Below are 18,909 nucleotides of genomic sequence, written 5' to 3'. Positions count from 1 at the left end.
TCTTTGTAATTTCAAGGAATACGATTTTTACCCTTACAAACATTATTACCCCTTTTCACCCTCTTACGGACTGAATTTCGAAAAAAATCCGTTCTGAGTACGCATACACTACGTAAAAGTAACATACCCTCAAGATTTCATGTTTCTAGAACTTAATTTTTATCATGAGTCGATCTTCCAGTGCTCCAGACCCTATCTTTTATTTGTGTAACACATTACTTGCGACGCGATGTCCAGTATAGTGAATGTAAAAATTATACAGGGTGTGCTGAAAAACGGGTTACTCATTAACTACCTACTACCTACATTTGTGTTCCTCAATATTGAAAAAAAAAAAAATACATTTCATGCCAAATATGAGAATATAATAACGATCCAAACGACGCCAAAGATGCAGTCAAAACGAGTAAATCTTTGAACGTTATCGTGAGGTCATAACCCTACTTTTTAATTGCTCACATTCCGAAGTGGGAGCGTTTATCCTAATGGCGCCACATGCAGCGATACTCCGGAGACCAGTTTGTAAGTAGGCCTTTTGTGAATAGGCTAATTGCTGCTCGTTATCCCGTAACCAATGTGCCTTATTAGGAACACTTACTTTTTTACCGGCTAAGTTGGCTCCGAATCTGTTGTTGGTTTTTAGGTCACTCCAGTGCGTGTCGTCGCCATTTTCTCTATACGTTAGTACTAAAATGTCGGGAATTGCCAGTGCACTATTGATAAGGTACATTGTCCAATCCGCATAGTGCATGATCGCGCGTTTTCAGGGACTTTGAATTATGTTCACTTTGATCTCACTTTTAACACAAATCTCAGTCTTCGTTTGACTGTTCTATTAATACGTCACTCTTTTTGTTCCAGGTAATAAAAATCTTCACATTGAACTGTGCGGTTGCAGTTTACAGGTTTGCAGATAACCAGATCTATACAACACTTCGGTAGGTACTGGCCGAAATTGTGTTAAGATGTTTCTTCATTTCGTGTGCTCTTAGGGGCAGAGGTTGACTTCCTACCCGTGCCTGCTAGGCGTCGTTGTACCCACTTAACATAGACCTTCGACTAGATCAAACTGTATTAAGTACTTGTATTTCGACAGTTCTTTCAATTAGAACTCAATTTTTGGTACTTATATAACGTTACATACTTATAACCAGGGTTCCGAAGTCTAAGATAAATACATGATGAAGGTAATAAGCCGTTGTAAGTGCTGCCATTGCCGATGCCGCAGACTATAGCCACAGACTAGGCTTGTGCTATAATGATTTTGTTTAATTTTTATTAGGCTACGACATAATGTGACATGATTTTGTCCCACAACTACCCCGTTCGAAGGTTTTTGTATGTCACTGAACGATTTTGCAGAAAAGCATTATAACTTCCGAACAATCGCGGCTCTCTTCAGAGCTATATAATATTGCAGATTTATATACCGAGCTCATTTCCATCTGACACCGGTTAGCGCGGATGTAATTTGTACCTATCGACTAAGGAATCTTTATTCATACGTAACTCGTTATAAAGTTACTCTACTAAGATCTGTGTGTTGTATAAATCCAAATGGTCTTTAATCAACGCGTTGCAGTTAATTTAGGCTGAACTACCAGCGCAACGCCAGTCAGAAGAGACTTGAGATCTTTTGTACCACACTTATTGCTGCAGTGGCAGCGCGTCGAGCGCGTCGGGCGCGTCGGGCGCCGCCGGCCGGCCGGTGGTGCAGCGCGTGGCGGCCGCGGGTGCCGCGCAATCTCCGATCGGCGCCGCCGCTTTGTTCGCCTGTCTTTAATAGTCGTCTTATCTCGGTGTATAATTTGTAGGGATCTATTGGCAACGAGGAATGAATTACTAGTCGCAACAGCAGGACGATGCATATATTTCAATCGTCGGTGACGACCAATTGCCATTCCGATCTGTGTACGATCAGTGTATCTGTATACAGGCTGTAAATTTGAGACGGGGCAGCAAGGCCAGCCACCTTAAACGTTGTAGTTACAGGAAAACGGTTCTAGAAGACTATCCATGAATTTTGAATATATTTTGATTGGCATTCACAGATTTTCAAAAAATGGTACAGTCAGCAAGATAAAAGGCAATTTATACAAAACTTTTTTTATGCCATTCGATCCAGTCTCTGGTAAGGATCAATAGTCTCTATGGGACCAACTGAGGTAAGAGTACTCGAAATGTCAGAAATCGCAAAAAACTTTTTACCATGCATTTTGTAGGAACATATTTTATATACATATTATTGCTCAAATTTACACCCTGTAGATCTCGAGAGGTCCAACTGCAAGCCTTTTGTGGTATCTTTCCGAACAATCTTGCGCACGTATTAACGCTACAATAGAATGTATAAAATTGTAACAATACGCAATAACAATAACTATAGCCTTTGGCTTTATGCGTCTGAACACGTCGATCCCTTTTCTAATTCAAATTTAGACCTTTGACATTCAGTGCGTAAGCGCAATCCAAATGGCTTGTTACAAAACTCATTACTGACCTCTTTGTGCTTAGGAAAGTGTAATAAAATCATTTTCTACGAGGTATTCAAGCTGTGATAAGCACACCGACACTCAGTAACTTTATGTATAAGTCCCGTCTGTGTGCCGTAACAGTCATTAACCGTGACAGAATATTACGCAGATTTACCTAACTTACAGCATCGTACACCTGGTCTAACAAGATGACATCAATTTCAAACGCAATTTATTAACAAGTTCCGACACGAAATCGCTTCACATCGCGCCGTTTATAATAAATTCTAATCTGGAAGCGCCAAGTTATTGCGCCATTGATAACACTTGAATCGATGTTGCGATATATTGATGGAGCAGTCGACCACCCACGGGTGGGCAAGGACTACGGGCTGCAGACGACAATGATCGAGAGGGGGATCTAATCGATTGGCTGCCCAACCGGCAACGGTAGCTGCTAACTGGCGAAATGCAACTGCAGAGTATACAGTGTGCAGCATAAAGGATCAACATAATAAAAAATAACGTTAAGCAAAAATTTGGATCCCGTTAAAAATTTAAAGTAAATACAGCTGAGAGTGTCATTCTGAAATTTCTGTCACCAATTTCAATGAATCTACTGAAAACAGCGGTGGTTACATAAAATGAAAAATATCTGCGTAAACAGAGCGGCGCGATGTTATTTGCGCGCAAATTGCATTGAAATGGAACATCAAAGACAACCAATGATTTTTCATTGCAATATTTCACGTTTTATTCTGTGTTGTTTCGCAAAATCAATATTTGAGATATTGGCAGGGAACAGCCTCCGCAGCTTTCTACATCAGTTTTGATTATAGTGAGCCTCCCTACCGACCCTTAGGGTATACGAGACGGGCACTATAACCTGTGCGTGCACAGCAACCTTCCGAGTTCAGGTTCTGACGCCAGGTCAGTCAGTGTACAGGGATGTGGTACCGTTATCACTAACTTCATCCGGTTCTCAAGAGGCTAGTGCCTCGGGTGCACGTACAGTACCCTCCCTATTTTCCAGGTAGGTACCGGAGCTGTAGGCACGAGGGCGCCGGTTTCGCGTCGTTTGCATGCAGATTGCACTGCCCCGGCGGAGCACATGTAACTATAACCTTCTCTCTATAAAAGCCAAATGTCGTTGAGACATCGTTTTGTGGAGCTCATGGTATCTCTAACCCTTTAAGTGCCGCTTGTGTTCAATACAAAAACGACGCCGATCGCGCACAACAATGACCTGGAAAATATTTGTGTAGGTAATAAAACGTTTGTTAGTCACCCCGGTTCAATGTTTCACAAATATTAAGTACATTCAGTTTCGAACCAAATATCTTTTGTTTGAAATTATTTTTTACGTATCGCACCATTACCCCCACGACATTGCGCTAGTAAAATGTACCATTAAAAATATATGTCTGGAAGTTCCTTGATTTGTATTCTAGCCATATCTGAATCTTATTGGTTACTCATTGAAGTTTATTTCGGCGTGTGTGAAACAGCGTAGCTTAGCGTCGTCCATTCATAGTCGGCATGTGTTCAGAATGAGTGGGGCCTTTGTTTGGATGCGTTTTATGCTCTTTATGGGGCCTATTTTCCCTTTTCTTTTCTTCACCATATCGACTTTTGCAGGGAAGTGTATTAATAGCGTATATTTCTAAATAATAATCTAAGTTTGTCGCAATGCACTATGTCCATACAAATATACCTACTAGCTAGATGTTATAGATAGTTTTTAAACAGAGTGACTTATGAAAAGCGCTTAGTCGAACATTTTTGCTTGACTGCACTAAACCGTGAAGGTAACTAAATGTAGCATAATCGTGTCCTTTAGGTGGAACCCCTTTGAACATTTATTATCAAACAATTAAGACGATATTAAAGCGGCCACTGTAAACATGTTTATTCCGTATCAATTTACATTTTTTTCCAAGTAAAATTGTAGCCCCCTCAACGCCTCAGCGGTGCCTTTCATCATCCTCTTTTCTCTTCCTTTTATCGGAGCAATAAAAGGAATTCCGGCGAGTGAGCGATATAAACATTAGTGTTTGTGTGTAAACATTGTTTTTGTAATAAATGGCGGTGAGATCCGTCGTCGGACGTCGTGACGGGCGCGGGTGCGGCTGCGCGGCGCGGGGGCTACGGGACGCATGTTTCTTAGATTAAAAAGATAAATTGTTTACGTCTATTGCTCTTTCTTCTTAATACCTATCCGACAACTCTGTAACGTTCATGACGAGCACCTGATCAAGCCTGCAGAAGATCCGGACGGTGCGCGGTGTCGCGCTGACTAAAGCATCCACCGTAAATTAATGAAGACAAACTTTTGTCGTCAAAAGCTTGTCAAACGTGGGGTGACACACAGGTGGGGTAAAACAGACAGATAGTCACATGCACTTTACAAAAAGACAAAGTTATTTGCATTAGGTAACTATAAAATAAAAATGCTTATATAATCTGCTAAAACCTAGAGAATAATCGAGTAGGAGTTGGATATAACAGAGTAATTATTGCACACAGTATTAAGGAAGTTTATCCCACAATTGTTCATTGCGAACGTGGTTACCCGACTTATATCGGGGCTGTGCCCGGATCCGGTATATCCCGGTGTTACGGGATTTGTTCGCGAAATGAAAGCCTTAGCACCTCCGTTTATTGGACTGTGTGCCTGACATGATGCGATTCCCTCTAACAATAATCGGGTTGACGCGGCGCACGCGCCGATTGGCCGCCGAGCACTTATTGGGTTTTCTTTATTGGATATCTGCGACTTAGAAAAGGCAATTGCTGAAAGAAGCTAGTGCAACAAAGATACCGTAATAGAGACAACGTTGTTTAAATATCTATTCTGATAAATTGCACTTTTGCGGAACTGCGTACAGTGTGTGTGTTAGTGTATTTAATTAGGAAGCTAATTTCATAGTTTAACGATTATTGTTTAATACGCCAAGAAAGTCCCACCGCCGGGCATTAGCTCCAAGTGCGTGTGGCGCAGTGGGGCTAGGCCACAGCGCATGTGTTAATTTCCCGAGCACGTTTGCGGCCGACACGTCGCGTCTTCGTGTTCGGCCAATGCCAATTCGGGATTCACTACATCATGTTCTATTAATTTCCGTACGTGAAATTTGGCATTCAAAAGGAGCCTGTAATAATAGTTACGTAAAATTTAAAATAACCTCGGGTATTTATTTAAAATAACTAAATGTCGTATGGGACAGGTTCGCACTGACATTTTATCTAAAAAACTGGGTTAACTGTAGTGTTCGGTCACAAAAATATTTCCATTAAAAAAAACATATTTTTAAACATATTTAGCCTGAGTGTAAATTTGTAATCATTCAAACTTACCTACCGCTATTGCCTTAAGATTTTTATTTATATCTTAATTATATACTTATAAGGTTTAAATTAAAACCATAACACAAACGCGATAGTTTACGTATTCGAAAGCTTACACTAAAGCCCCAGTTCTTTTTCTAATGTAATGATAAATATTGCGAATGAAGGAACTAAAAGCGGCTCGCCAGTGTCGTAGCAAGTGGAAATCCGTAGTGAGTGTGAGAAGCAAGACAATACTTCTCGGAGCTTGCCAATTAAGCGCCTTCCCCTTATAGATGACCATACAATATGATTTGTGCAATGATTTTTTTAAATTCAGACGTCGAAGGAAGCCACCTGCCTGAGTGACGCCGCAACGAACTCCCAAGACCGCTCTCATTTAACCGCTCCATAAAACTTCGACATTTACAAATTTATTGGCACAAAAACGAGATCTAGCCGGACCCGTTCGCAGCACCGTTATTGGTTGACTAGCCAACGGCCGCGGGCTAAACACACATGCAAATCGAGATAAATCCAGTCCTCCAGACCCACACCTGGGAACATGGTATCGTTACTTGTGAACGGCTTGTAATTAGTTTTTTGTTAATTTCACTTTTAATTTACTTAGCATTGTATGGTACGCTCGTCTCGGAGAATATATGTGTAACCAAAGCAAACTATTGATCAATTTATTGTAGTGATAGTTATGAAACATGGTGGCATTTGAAGACGACGCGCCACGCCGCACTCTCCCTGCCTTCTTTCACCCCTCGCCTCTCTTCTGACATTTAGTGAAATGATTGAGTAATTCCACTTTCAAAAGACGACTTAAAGCAAACTCCTCATACGGCAGAATCTCCTGAAATTAGTCTTAGGAACAATAGGTCGTCTAAGCCAGTCTCAGAGCTGGCAACATCGCTGCTGATGCCGTGCAATGTACAAGCACGAACACAGTAGCACAATACGGTGCGAAGTGAGCCTAGCTCATTTCAGCGACAACCCGCGCTACACATTGTTGTACAGAATTATTGTGCTGGCAGCCTGGCAGTGAGGTGTTTGTGAGCATATTATTATAACTTATAACATTTCGTATTTTAGCTCGGAGAATTTGTTTCAATAAATTGGATTTGTAATAATATTACGACGTAACGTGTGCTGTCACTATTCCCTTACTAATTTTGTTGATGAACCTCGTAAAGCTAAATTTCGAAAACAAAAAGAATTCCGGACAAATATTTATCGGAATTATACACGGTAATTTTTTCAACTGGGTGTGGATGGCTAAATTGGAAACTATGACGAAAAATGATTATTGCTTAAAAGAATCATAGGGCCACTAAAACATTTTACAGGACTACATTGCAGATGATTCCGTAGCTGAAAATCGAACCGGTTGCAATAGATGCACAGGCTATATTATTGCACCCGTCGATATTGATGATAATGAAAATCACTTCGTGGGAATAAACAGTGACGCAAACGTCAGGCATTTGCTTATTTATCCTTTGATTGAAACCTTAACCCGCAGACAATTTACAATTTATGACAATTTTTTTTTTAAATTCACACAATTTGTAAATTTCGCCAGAGGCGGTTACATTCGTATGTAATATTAGCCGCAAGGTTATGGTTATATTCAAGCAACAGCAACAGCTCAGTAGCTTGGCTTACCGTATGACGTACTTTCCAGAATTTGATTCTTATTAGCGACTTTGTCAATTGAGGCAATAACGCAGACGTGTATTTTTTGCAAAATTCGGTCGATTTCTGGTTTCGGAAATGCATTTTACAGAAACTTAGTGACTTACAGAAGTATAGCTTTGGTTTTTACCAAAAACCGCCCTAAGACTCTATTCCTCGTAGTTTCGGATATGACCGTCCACGCTCAGTCGAAAAATGTGGAACTCGTCAACATTAATTTGCTTACATGCGACGATTTTGGTTGAAATGTTTTCTATGAGAACCGAAAATTTATTCGTTTTATAAGGCTAACACGACAGGGCGCGACAAGCGCGAGAGCGACAAAAGGCGCGAGAATTCTATGCGACATATATATCATAGAATAGCAGTATCTCGCGTTTTATGTCGCTCTCGCGCTAGTCGCGCCCTATCGTGCTAGCCCCACTGGACACATGAATGTGCGCGAGTGTGCCACAGTCAAGCACGACGAAGTGCCACTCCGACTAATCGCGTATCGCGACTTAGAACATTTGCATAGTTGTAGGTATATATGAAAGCTGGGCGTGAGTCTCACTCCTGTATCAAAAGACTGAAAGCAATTTAGATCAAACGAACTTAGCTCATAGCAATCTCGTCGACGGAGTGTCGTTTACCCCCCTAGTCGTTTCGTCGCCACCTCGTCCTGTTAAACGGTATACGTAAACGCTGAAACACCAGTCAGAGCTTGTGTTTAGTGATACGTGCTAGCACAAAGTGCGAGAGTCTCGTGTACGAAATTACATTGCCGTTTATTCTGTTTTTAGAAACGCCATCGCTTTGTGCCGTATCTTTTCAATTTTGTTTTTGGCCATGCCGACGCGCAATTGCAGAGTCCCGATTTATTATGTATTTTGAATAGTTGTATCACATTCGAAGTATCCTCATAGCGCACGTAAGCAGACGGTACTTGGAGAGTGATCAGAACAAAAAAATGGCTATTGTGAATGTTCCCGCTGCAATAATGAATGCGCCTCTCGCCGCGGCCATCGATCCTGACTGATAATAACATACACGCACGCATCGACGTTGCGCCGCTCCCGATTCTATTGTTGGCTCACTACGGCGCGGCTTCTATTTGCTATAAAACAGTGTTTTGTTTAATTCCGATCAATAATATAATGAGGCAATTATATTTATAATTATTCAAAGCGATTTGACCATCGACATATGCACTACTCGACACCTACCTATACACTGCTCTCCATCTTTTCGTACATTATCAAGCGCGACCCTTACTACAACTTATTGTCTATATAACCTCGCCGACACTGTGGCAATACATACCTTGTTTCCACGTTTATGATGGGAAAATACAATTTGATGCGAAGTTAAAAATGATACATTTGTTTTAGAAATATTTACTTGAAACTAGTTGAACAGCCAAGACTACCGATTTGTTGGGCAAATAAATATACGGGCGCTTAACTTAAAGGTTTGTTCAAATTATGAGAACAGGTAAACTCAAGGCACAGCTAGAACAGTGCTAAACACTGTTAATGTACGGTATCGTATTAAAAGTAGTACCATTTCACGTAGTCAGCTAACAGCGGAATTTATTAGCAAACGTCTGGCAGACAAGCAACCGCTTCTTTGTGCGCGGCGGCGGCACACGCGCGGATCGCCCCGGTAGCTTGCGCTTACGCTATAGTCCAGCGACATCCGTGGGCGTGTCCTTGTGCACGCGCTTGCGTGCTTCCGCGCTGCTCTTAGTTATAACTCGAGTTTCGCATATGCACTCATTCACAATCATACTAGTTGCGGAACAAAACACTATCGGAGAGTTTGTTTGCGGAGTTTGAGGACATTACCTATAATGTCTTTGAAACAATTATAAGACGCACAATTTGGTCAGGTCGATCCAACTTTTGGCTATTGTTGTGTCGCCACCTGAGAAATAGATTGTTGGGCTGCTAACAGATTGACTGCATGTTTGTAGTTAATGAGTGAAGTCGTAATCAACCCCGTGCTGCCGAGACCGTGACTGCATGAAGTTAATAATAATAATAATAACGCACACACTCAACATAGCCCCGCACTAGGGAAACCCTGTGTCGCAGATGCCATGGACACACACATAGACAACCACAAATTACACCCAAACTCACGAGAGAAATAAATGTAGGCCATACAAATATTTCTCCCGGCCCGGGAATCGAACCTGGAACCTCTGCGTGGCAGTCCGGTATGGTAACCGTTCGGCCACGGAGGCAGTTGATAATGACTTCACGCATTAGCTGCATGTCGGATCTTGGCTGCGTGAAGTCGGTTTCTTAGGATTTTACAAAGCGCCAGAGGACAGACTGCGGATAGAGATAGCGTTGGGGGATTTAAGACCATCGCATTTGCTAAGGCGTATGCGACAACAGGCAAGGAACGCCACTGTTTCAGAAAAGGTGACTAAATAAACCCGTGCTTATTCGTCCAGTTCAAAAGCGAGACGACGCGAAGGAATCTTTGTAGATAAGGTCAACACAACACAGCAATTTCCCATGACCGAGCTATTTCCTCAAATAAATCATCCCTTGAAGTTGCAGCTTATGCGCATCGTGGAGTGAAGGCGGAAATTACACACTTCGCAGCCGCTTCAGCACAATGTCTCACGGTCGAATGAGATCGAGAATACCAAGTGGCTGTGCAGATTCCGGTACCGTCACAGAACGCGATTTATTACTATAAATCTTCGGGACATTGGAAGAAAGTAATCGATCGACGGAATCACAGTCTTAAAGGCCCTCGGAATGGTTACACGCAAAGCGTTCTCTCTTTGAACCGATGAATTAAATAAGTACTTTAAATATGTAATGTCTTCTACACATTAAATACATGTGTTGTATAAATATTATGCGGGTGAAGAAAGAGATCACACACTTTTGAAAATTGCAGATAATCGAACGTTTCCATTTTACAACTTTGTTACCCATCGCGGAGATTTATTTTCGAATGGACCTACAAAGAGAATTACATACTAGTACAAAAACTAGTGATTTCAATAGATATATTCGAGTTCCCTAGAATGCCATTCAATCAAAAAGACGATAAAGAAGGTAGGTATTATTAGGATTCATCGCGTCATATTTACCTGCATGATGACACATTAATAAATAATAATTACTTACATCACAAACAACCGAAGAACACAAAATTGTTTCCATGAAATACTGAGGCGACTCAATGAAGACTGCATTTCTATCAATCAAACCGAGTGAGAATTCTGAAAAACTACTTGTAGTTTCTAAGCTATCTCATCTCTAAGTAATTAATAGATTCAGGCGTTACTTTCCGGAAGTCCATGCACGATTTAACCTTCACTGGGTTCGCGGAGTAGCAAATTAATTTATTAATTTACTTCCATTTTTTACTGTCTCATCTCGTCTGAAGGAATAAGACCACAGTTAGAAAAAGTACCTACAGGTCTTTGCTGATTCACTCAAAATACATGTACAACTAGATTGAAGATGTCCTTAAGAAAGACCAGGTCTACAGTGTCGTATATGAAGACTGATGCGAGAGGAGAACGCTCCTGCCGTGCGTTTTTCGCGCCCTGTTCGTCCATAGTCTAGTTAAACCATGACTACCTGTGTTACCATTTTAGAGTCGTGTTCATCAACAGCGATCGGAGTGAATAGGTAGAGTTTATTTACCTAAACTTTGAGGAACAGAAACAGAAAGTGGAGACTGCCTGATTTTTTCGGGATTCGGGAAGTCACTTAGTAGATTATAAATTGGCGTTATTTGGGATACGTAGTAGGTAGACTATATGCATCTAAACTTTGCGACGAGTTGCTGCAACCACCAATTTTACAGAATATCTAGGAAATTTCCTAAAAAAATTCAACATTTTGATAAATATACTCTACCTACCTATCTCAAATAACGTCAATTTTTAACGTGCCTAAACCAAAAATGCGAACAAAAAAAACCAAAAATGCGGGACAAATAAATGTAGTCGTAATGCAGTCTCCACATTATGTCTCTGTTCCTCGAAGTTAAGATAAATAAACTCTACGTATTCCGATCACTGTTCATCAATCAAAGATTGTTTATTTTCAAAACTGAACTCCCGGTATTCCCACGCCCAATATTGTTCTGACTAGAATACTATCGGTTCGATATTTCTACCTTTTCGCAACTAACTGCGACTGGGACTACATAGAATACACCCTCTAACAATGGCTGTTCTAAAAACAATGCTTGGGTGCGTGATCTCTTTGGCGAACTCAAATGGTTCTGCTGTTTTCGGCAAGCCGACATTTCGTTTTATTGCAATTCATTTGTTATTGTTACAAAGATATATACTTGTTGTTGTTTGTTACTCAAGTGTTCTTGAATCCAAGTGTACGGGACAAATGAGCGCTACGTCGACTCGTGACCGCAACGCGATGCATCGCAGTCGTGCAACTGACGCGAATCATTTACATTATTATATGTATATCATAATGTTAACTCGCACACCTCCGCGACGACCAATGCCTTATCTTATCTTAAAGGAGCAGCCGAAGAAATTCAAATATTTACCTACATTGTCATGTTCAAATTGAGTGGCACTTACCAAATCTCAAAATAAGGAAGTTAATAAAATAAGAAAGGAATATACCCATGTTAATGTTTATTTTGGACGCGTACTAACCGGAAAAAATAAGTAGTAGCTTAAAACATAAATGAAGTTGAAATCATGGGATAGGGATGAATAAAGTTGCAAAGGACACGAAACGATAGTGGGTTAATATAACACGTGTCCGTCGACCGCAGATCGGTCGCGCGATACAGCGGCAGATAGCAACCGACCATCTTGTCCGGACGCTGTTCTCGCTGAAATATAGACCCCACAATGCCAACTTTCTCTGATTGATGACGCCGTAAACGTACTTTATTATTTATCGGATTCGCTATCAGTTGGGTTGCAGACGCACACAAGAGTGATCATTGCTTAGTGCTGAAACAGACAGGTGCCAAAGTTTTTATTGCAATTCTGTCACTAACGGATGTTCAGTTTTGCGAATAACCACAGAGCAATCTATTTGAGAACGGATTCAGTTTCACTTCACCCTCGCTAAAGTGATAACAAAATATCGAGGCGGCGAAACGCAAAGGAAAACTTATTTTTGCATTTAATAGTCGAAAGGCCCTCGGGATAAGGGAAGCATTTTTATTTATGCGTTTCAAGCGCAGTCCTTTGCGAGATTTTTCACTCTGATAATCGCGGAATTCGGGACGGACTCCGCCTATTATGCTTCACCAAACACTAGATTCGTCGCGACGATAACTGCCCGCATTCGGCAGCTACCGGCTAGGGACGAGACCGCACAAGCTTTGCTACGAACACCGCTTGAAACCGGTTTGAAAAATCTGTTCATTACGATCGCGGACTGGTTAATTCGTCGTTCATTTGTTTACCGGTTCATTAAACGTACCAGGTCATGAGCGCGTCAAGCTTGACACTTAACATTTAAACTCACTCACGCCGCTTGCAATAAGAACGGTTCAAAGTCGGAAAGTGTGTGAAGCTTTATATGCTCTTGGGTGTATGTTTTAAAAAGGCGCTAACCGATACCGATTCTATGTCACTCACGCCTGTTCACGTAGAGTGCGAGACGAATGGGTGAAGACGCAAGGTGTGTTTTTACATTTCCTATGGAACACACTTATTAATTTATGCAAACGTAAATTCATAGTAGGTCACACTGGTCAGTGTTATTTATAAAATTCTTCATGGGAGTCGATCGATCTCCACATGCAATTTGAAGCCCTCCTTACTAGCCAACCGTGAGATTATACGGATCCATATTTACAAAAAAGATAGACAAAAAAGAGATATTATTAGGCGACGTCCTCGGGGACGAATGTGCTCTGACGATGTGGTTTGTGTTTTGCTCGTACTGATACAGTATTTTCGAGCGACGCCGGCTTATCTCGGCCCGTGGAGGCTCTCGCGTGTAAAGCCGCTACTGCGCTAGTGCCCGCAGATTGCGTCACTGTCAAACGAAAAAGTACACGCGTCATAGATCAGCAAAAATATAAAAGATTACGATGTTTTCACTACTATGATTTTACTCGCTTCAGGTGATTAATAGTAACATTTTTGTAATGTAGTTTTGAGGAAGATAGAATATAAATTATGTTTAATTTAGGAAAAAATAAAGCATATTTTCAAGGCAAACGTTTGAGTTTCATTTATAACGACAGACCTCTATACGAATGAAATAAATTCAGAAAACGGCGGCAAACGACGAGCGAGCAAATTAGGGCCGGTCCCACTACGGCGAGACGATTGCCCTCCGCGCTTAATTAAACCGCATCCTGCCCACTTGTGGACACGACCGCGTGGGCACTGCCCGATGGCTGACGCGCGCTTCGTTTGATTACATGGCTACGAATTGAACTCGATAATTACTGTGTTCGGCTTTCTTTGTTAGAGACGACGGCCTAACTTGTGGATTGTCTTAAACAACTATAGGACTTGTTGAAGCCGAATACACATAGAATATTCGATATTCTACACGACGTATCACGGACAGTATGCGACGGAATTGCAAGATTTCGTTCTGCCTTCCCCTTTCCATCATCGGTGGACTAGACGTAGGTTAGGATTCCACGAAGCGTTTCGCTTTTATATGGCGACCGGCAGACTTATTCCCTCATCGGTAACTTGGGCCTTTTCAACGCGGGAGTGAATAGGCACTTTCTATCAGATGAGATGGAGGTCAAATGCAGACTTATTTTTAATATAAAAAAAGAATCTAGCACCTTTTCGTAGATTTCAAAATATTGTCTGCAACATCGAGGAGATTATGGAGCCACATTGGGCCCTAAAATTGAGAATTATAAATGCATTTGGTAATACCTTAAACCATCGACCACGATTGCGTTTTAAAGCAGTATGCATAGCTAATCTACGGCTCGCGGTGGAGGGATCGGTGGTAAAGGTAGCGCCAATTCCATTGCGTCGGGAGCAAGGCCTACCGTCGCGACATGCCTTCTGTGGAATTTTAACAACATACACCGATGTACGGATTTCGGAAGCAACAGCGCGCCACCGTCAACATATTCAAATTTGAAAATCCGTTTTATAAAACAATAACATTGTACAAATAATTCAACCTACTGTAACAATTCATGATTTTTGAGTGCCAGGTAAAATGAGCTTTATGTATTTTGACATTAAATCTAGCTACAATATACCTGCGTATGACATTTTACATAGGTGTCTACTTGTTAGTGCAGACAATAGATTCATAACTTGCGTAACTTATTTGTATGGCCTCTTCTAGCACGAGGTTATAGCAGGAAGCTAGCTCCCTTGACGTACTCGTACGCCGGCGGCGTAACGTATAATGTGTCTCAATTCACCGTTTTGCCTCTCCCGCTTTTAATACCGATTTTGTTCGTTGTTGCCTCGTTAGGGGAGTCCCGCAATGCAATAGGGAACGACAATTTTGCCAATTCCCTTTTTTAGCAGTCGCAATTTTCTCGCAATACTTCGCGTTATTCTTCGGCGTGTCTAAACAATCGCGTTTTCTTATTAAATCCACCTAACGTCGCACTCGGCGATAAACGGCATCTGGTACCCGATATTAGTCAGCGAAAATGTTTTGGTGCCTTGCACTGGACATATCCACCGAATAAAGGCGAATTAAGCCAGCCATTACCGCAGAACTAACAATTATAACGCTCACTTGGAGGTCATGCTACGGCAGCTGTCTAAATTCATAGTATTCCATCAGTGACCACTTTTTTGACACTCGTCTCTGACAACATTTACAACGCTAGCACGCGTTTAGTGACATAGTGGGAATCGGGAAGTGCAGCAACAATCTTATTTAGAAGGTCAGCGAAGGTCTCGCAGTGTCCCTGTTGTGGTCATGTATCTAATCAATGCCAGTGTCACGGGTAGAGGCTAATGCAATCACGGGTGTGGGTGAAAAGTTGCGGTCTCCGTGCGTAGCTGCCCTACGGTTACCTGAGAAGATCGTCAAGGCTGCCGGCCATGCGGCAAGGTTACTGCCACTTGTAAGGAACCCGTTGTAGTCAGATACGAGTATTACTTATGTATATTCTTATTTGATCCTTTTTATTTTGACGTTGTGACCGTTGTCGTTCCGCATGGCCCCACAACGGGCAGGCAGCAAACATAGGCCACCCGGACTGATTATAAACCGGGCGCCGGATTCTGAACCGAAACGGTCGTATCAGACCGATGTTTTGCTTTGTGTCCGGTCGTGCGCCGTTAGGTTTTCGTGAAAAATGGAAAAAATGTCTGTATTTTGGCTTCAGTAAATAAGTAGTTCTGTATCTGTATGAAATGGATTACATAGGAGTGCCGTACCCAACATCGAAATTCATTTGATCGAATGAATTGACATTGAGCGTTTGGTAGTGCGAGAGAGAGCATCGAAATTCGAATAGTCAATTTTGAATTTGAAACGAGGAGCCAAAATATGAGCAGTCAGAAGCGGAAAAGCTTCTACTGCTAAGATTGCATATCAAAGCAAGAGTTAAGGACTATCCACACAAATCAGGGCCGTGCCCGGGGCGTGCTAGTTTGTATGAACTGCGGGCCCGTCCGGGCGCCGGCGCGGATACGGACATGTGTGAACGAGCTCATACAAAATATACGCAACGATATGTGTGGATAGACCATAATTTTTAGGATAATCTATGAGAGAATAGATAATAGATTGTAGAGTAACATATCTGTCAATCAATATCAACATATGCCAAAGCCGTTAAAAAAAATAAAATAAAAATATTAAATACGAAATAAATATGTAGGTCTACTAGTGTGAAATTGAAACGTAGTACGTAATTAGCCTTGGAAAAACGAATAGCGAAATTCGGAGATACTATCAGTACGATAGGATACGCCAAGGTCGAGAGATCAGACATGAAAAGTGAGTAAATTGTCAAAGTGCGAGAAATAGCTTACAAATAGCAAATTTAAGTAACTTGGACACTAATATTATAGTAAATATCAGTTGGAACTCTTTCAGGAATCAGGAAAAGTAAGGGCGTTTCCTAGAAAACGTATAATGAGAGAGATGAAGATGATAGGGCTACGTAGTTTCACACTACAATACCTACTGTTCTTTTGACATATCTTTAATCAATAAATGATTCATTCGTCATCATCACCAAAAGGAAGATCTGTCGTTCTTTCGACCAAACGTGCATCGACAAATATTGTTTTCGATCAGTAACACAAAAGCACAAAGTTCTTTCGATTAAATTTTATTGGGTCAGTCGTTTATTCGATCAGTAACAGAACAATCTAACATTCATTCGACCTCACGTTAATCGACCAAATGAATTTCGATCTTGGGTACAGCACTCACATAGAAGACAATGCGGCCAAGAGTTGTGCAGGCTTGTACTGTCGCTCGGCTTCACAGGCAAGGGACGATTTGAGAACATGCTAATTACGTTGGGCGCACTGTAAGTTTCCGGAATGAATAAGAAAAAAATACTATAAATGGTCAGAAATATTCTCCGTTAGCGATAATGTACTTTTTCATAAAAATGAACCAATTTTGAAAACAATTATGCCACTCCTTCGTGACAATATCTGAAACATATTTTTCATACTCTTCGACAGCCTCTTCAGGTGAAGAAAATCGTTGACCGCGTAACTGGTTCTTAATTTTTGGAAATAAATAAAAGTCACAAGGTGCCAGGTCGGGACTGTACGCGTAGATAGGATGGCTCCTAAGGTTAACGTTGTTCACCGTCAAAAATTCATTTGTCTGTCTGTCCATGTTAGAACTGGCATTATCGTGGTGCTAGATGATACGGCGTTTACGGTTATTTTTATGGAATTTGTCAATAACTTCCGGCAAACAAATGGTCGTGTACCAATCACTATTCACGGTACAACGATTCTCCTAAGCAACAGTAGACACGTGTTCAGTTTTATTAAACTGTTACTATGTCCCACACAAAATTTGACGACCTTTCGTTGAATCTGGTAAGCATGGCATTGCACCAAGTGACGCGATCCGTTTTTTGAGCCTTGATCAAATTGTGTGGGATCCACCAAGAGCACAGCTTCTTTTCACCCAAATGTTTGTATAGTATTGTTAGTATCAGTATTTGACTCATGCCTATGCCTAAAGATGCCCGAACCTCATGATATGTCACACGCCTGTCTGTTTTGATCATACGGCACACAGCATCGATGTTTTTGTTGTTCACAGCAGTGGACGGGCGACCATCACGAAATTCGTGACGAGATTCACACGACTGCGTTTGAATTCTGCAAATCAGCTGTAAATAGTCGTCTTGCATGGTGTTTCATCACCAAAAGTAGTTTGAAGCCGAGCGAAGCTCCGCTGTTAAATTACGCTTAAAGTCGTAGAAAATCATACTACGAACATTTTTACGAGTTAAATCCATGTTGATATAGACAACTTATTTCTAAAACGACGCCACGATGTAAAAGCAAGTGACAGTCAGATGAAACAAACTGTATTCTACAGCCAAAGAGTTCCATTTTCAAATGTTGTAATTACTTTTTAAATATTGTTTATCTAAGTGGCCAGTCCGGAAACTTATAGTGCGCCCTACGTAATATCAAAATGTACATTTCAGCGCGTGCGTGCATTCACAACGTCTCTTGATGAGCTCGCGTCGCGCGTCCAGACCTCCGAAGCCGCGCGCTCGTCGTGGCGCGGGCCGGGCGACGCGCGCGACGCGCGCATGCAGCTGGACGCGGTGTCGCGCGCGCGCGCACAGCTGCCGCCGCTGCGTCGCCTCGTCGACGAGCTCCACTTGCAGGCACAGAGCCTTGCGCGCGACAAGATTCAACTGCCCGATCATCTGCTCGCTAAGCTCGATGACCTCAACGCTCGGTAAGATACAATTGATACCGTATGCATTATTGCAGATAAGGGATTGCCGGACGAGCATGAGTTGCAACTTGAGTGTCAGTTGTTATTATATGAGTCTGGCAATCCCTGTTCTCCTCGAGGTACGAGTGACGGCTCAAAAGTATGGCTACTTTTTTCTTCTATATTTTTGCATGGGCCATACACTTCATTTATTTTGAAGTCATTAATCTGTTAAAAAAAGTTGCTCGTTTTTAAATATTTAACTTTTTCGACATTCATATTCGACATATTCGTGCAAAACGAAACGTAATGGAATAGAGTGTCATTAATTTTGAAAAAAGAATAAACAGCAAGTAAGTACGTCATGACATCAGTCATCAGTCAGTATGTGTTTTTAGTTGGAGATTACTTTTCAGCCGCCACTCAATAGTGCTTTTCTCTAACAATGCGAGGAAATAATAAGTGACTAAAGAATGAAGGAGAATTTAATAGAAAAAGTAAAACAAGTTTGCCATGACAAATTTTGCTTCATGTTTTGAATTACTCGGAGTACACTACAGTTCACTGCT

General features: G+C 41.5%; 1 protein-coding gene across 1 annotated transcript in view; it reads left to right on the top strand.

Moving 5' to 3' along the window:
- LOC113238956 (dystrophin, isoforms A/C/F/G/H) overlaps positions 1-18,909 on the top strand; it is a 429,949-nt gene that overhangs the window by 382,755 nt on the left and 28,285 nt on the right. The window contains exon 28 of the mRNA XM_026475816.1: positions 18,102-18,361. Coding sequence (XP_026331601.1) covers positions 18,102-18,361 — 260 coding nt within the window. The remainder of the gene's footprint in view (positions 1-18,101; positions 18,362-18,909) is intronic.

This window comes from Hyposmocoma kahamanoa, unplaced genomic scaffold (genome assembly GCF_003589595.1).
Source record: "Hyposmocoma kahamanoa isolate Upper Pololo Valley unplaced genomic scaffold, ASM358959v1 98972, whole genome shotgun sequence".
NCBI lineage: Eukaryota > Metazoa > Arthropoda > Insecta > Lepidoptera > Cosmopterigidae > Hyposmocoma > Hyposmocoma kahamanoa.
This window is presented reverse-complemented; position numbering and strand designations above follow the sequence as displayed.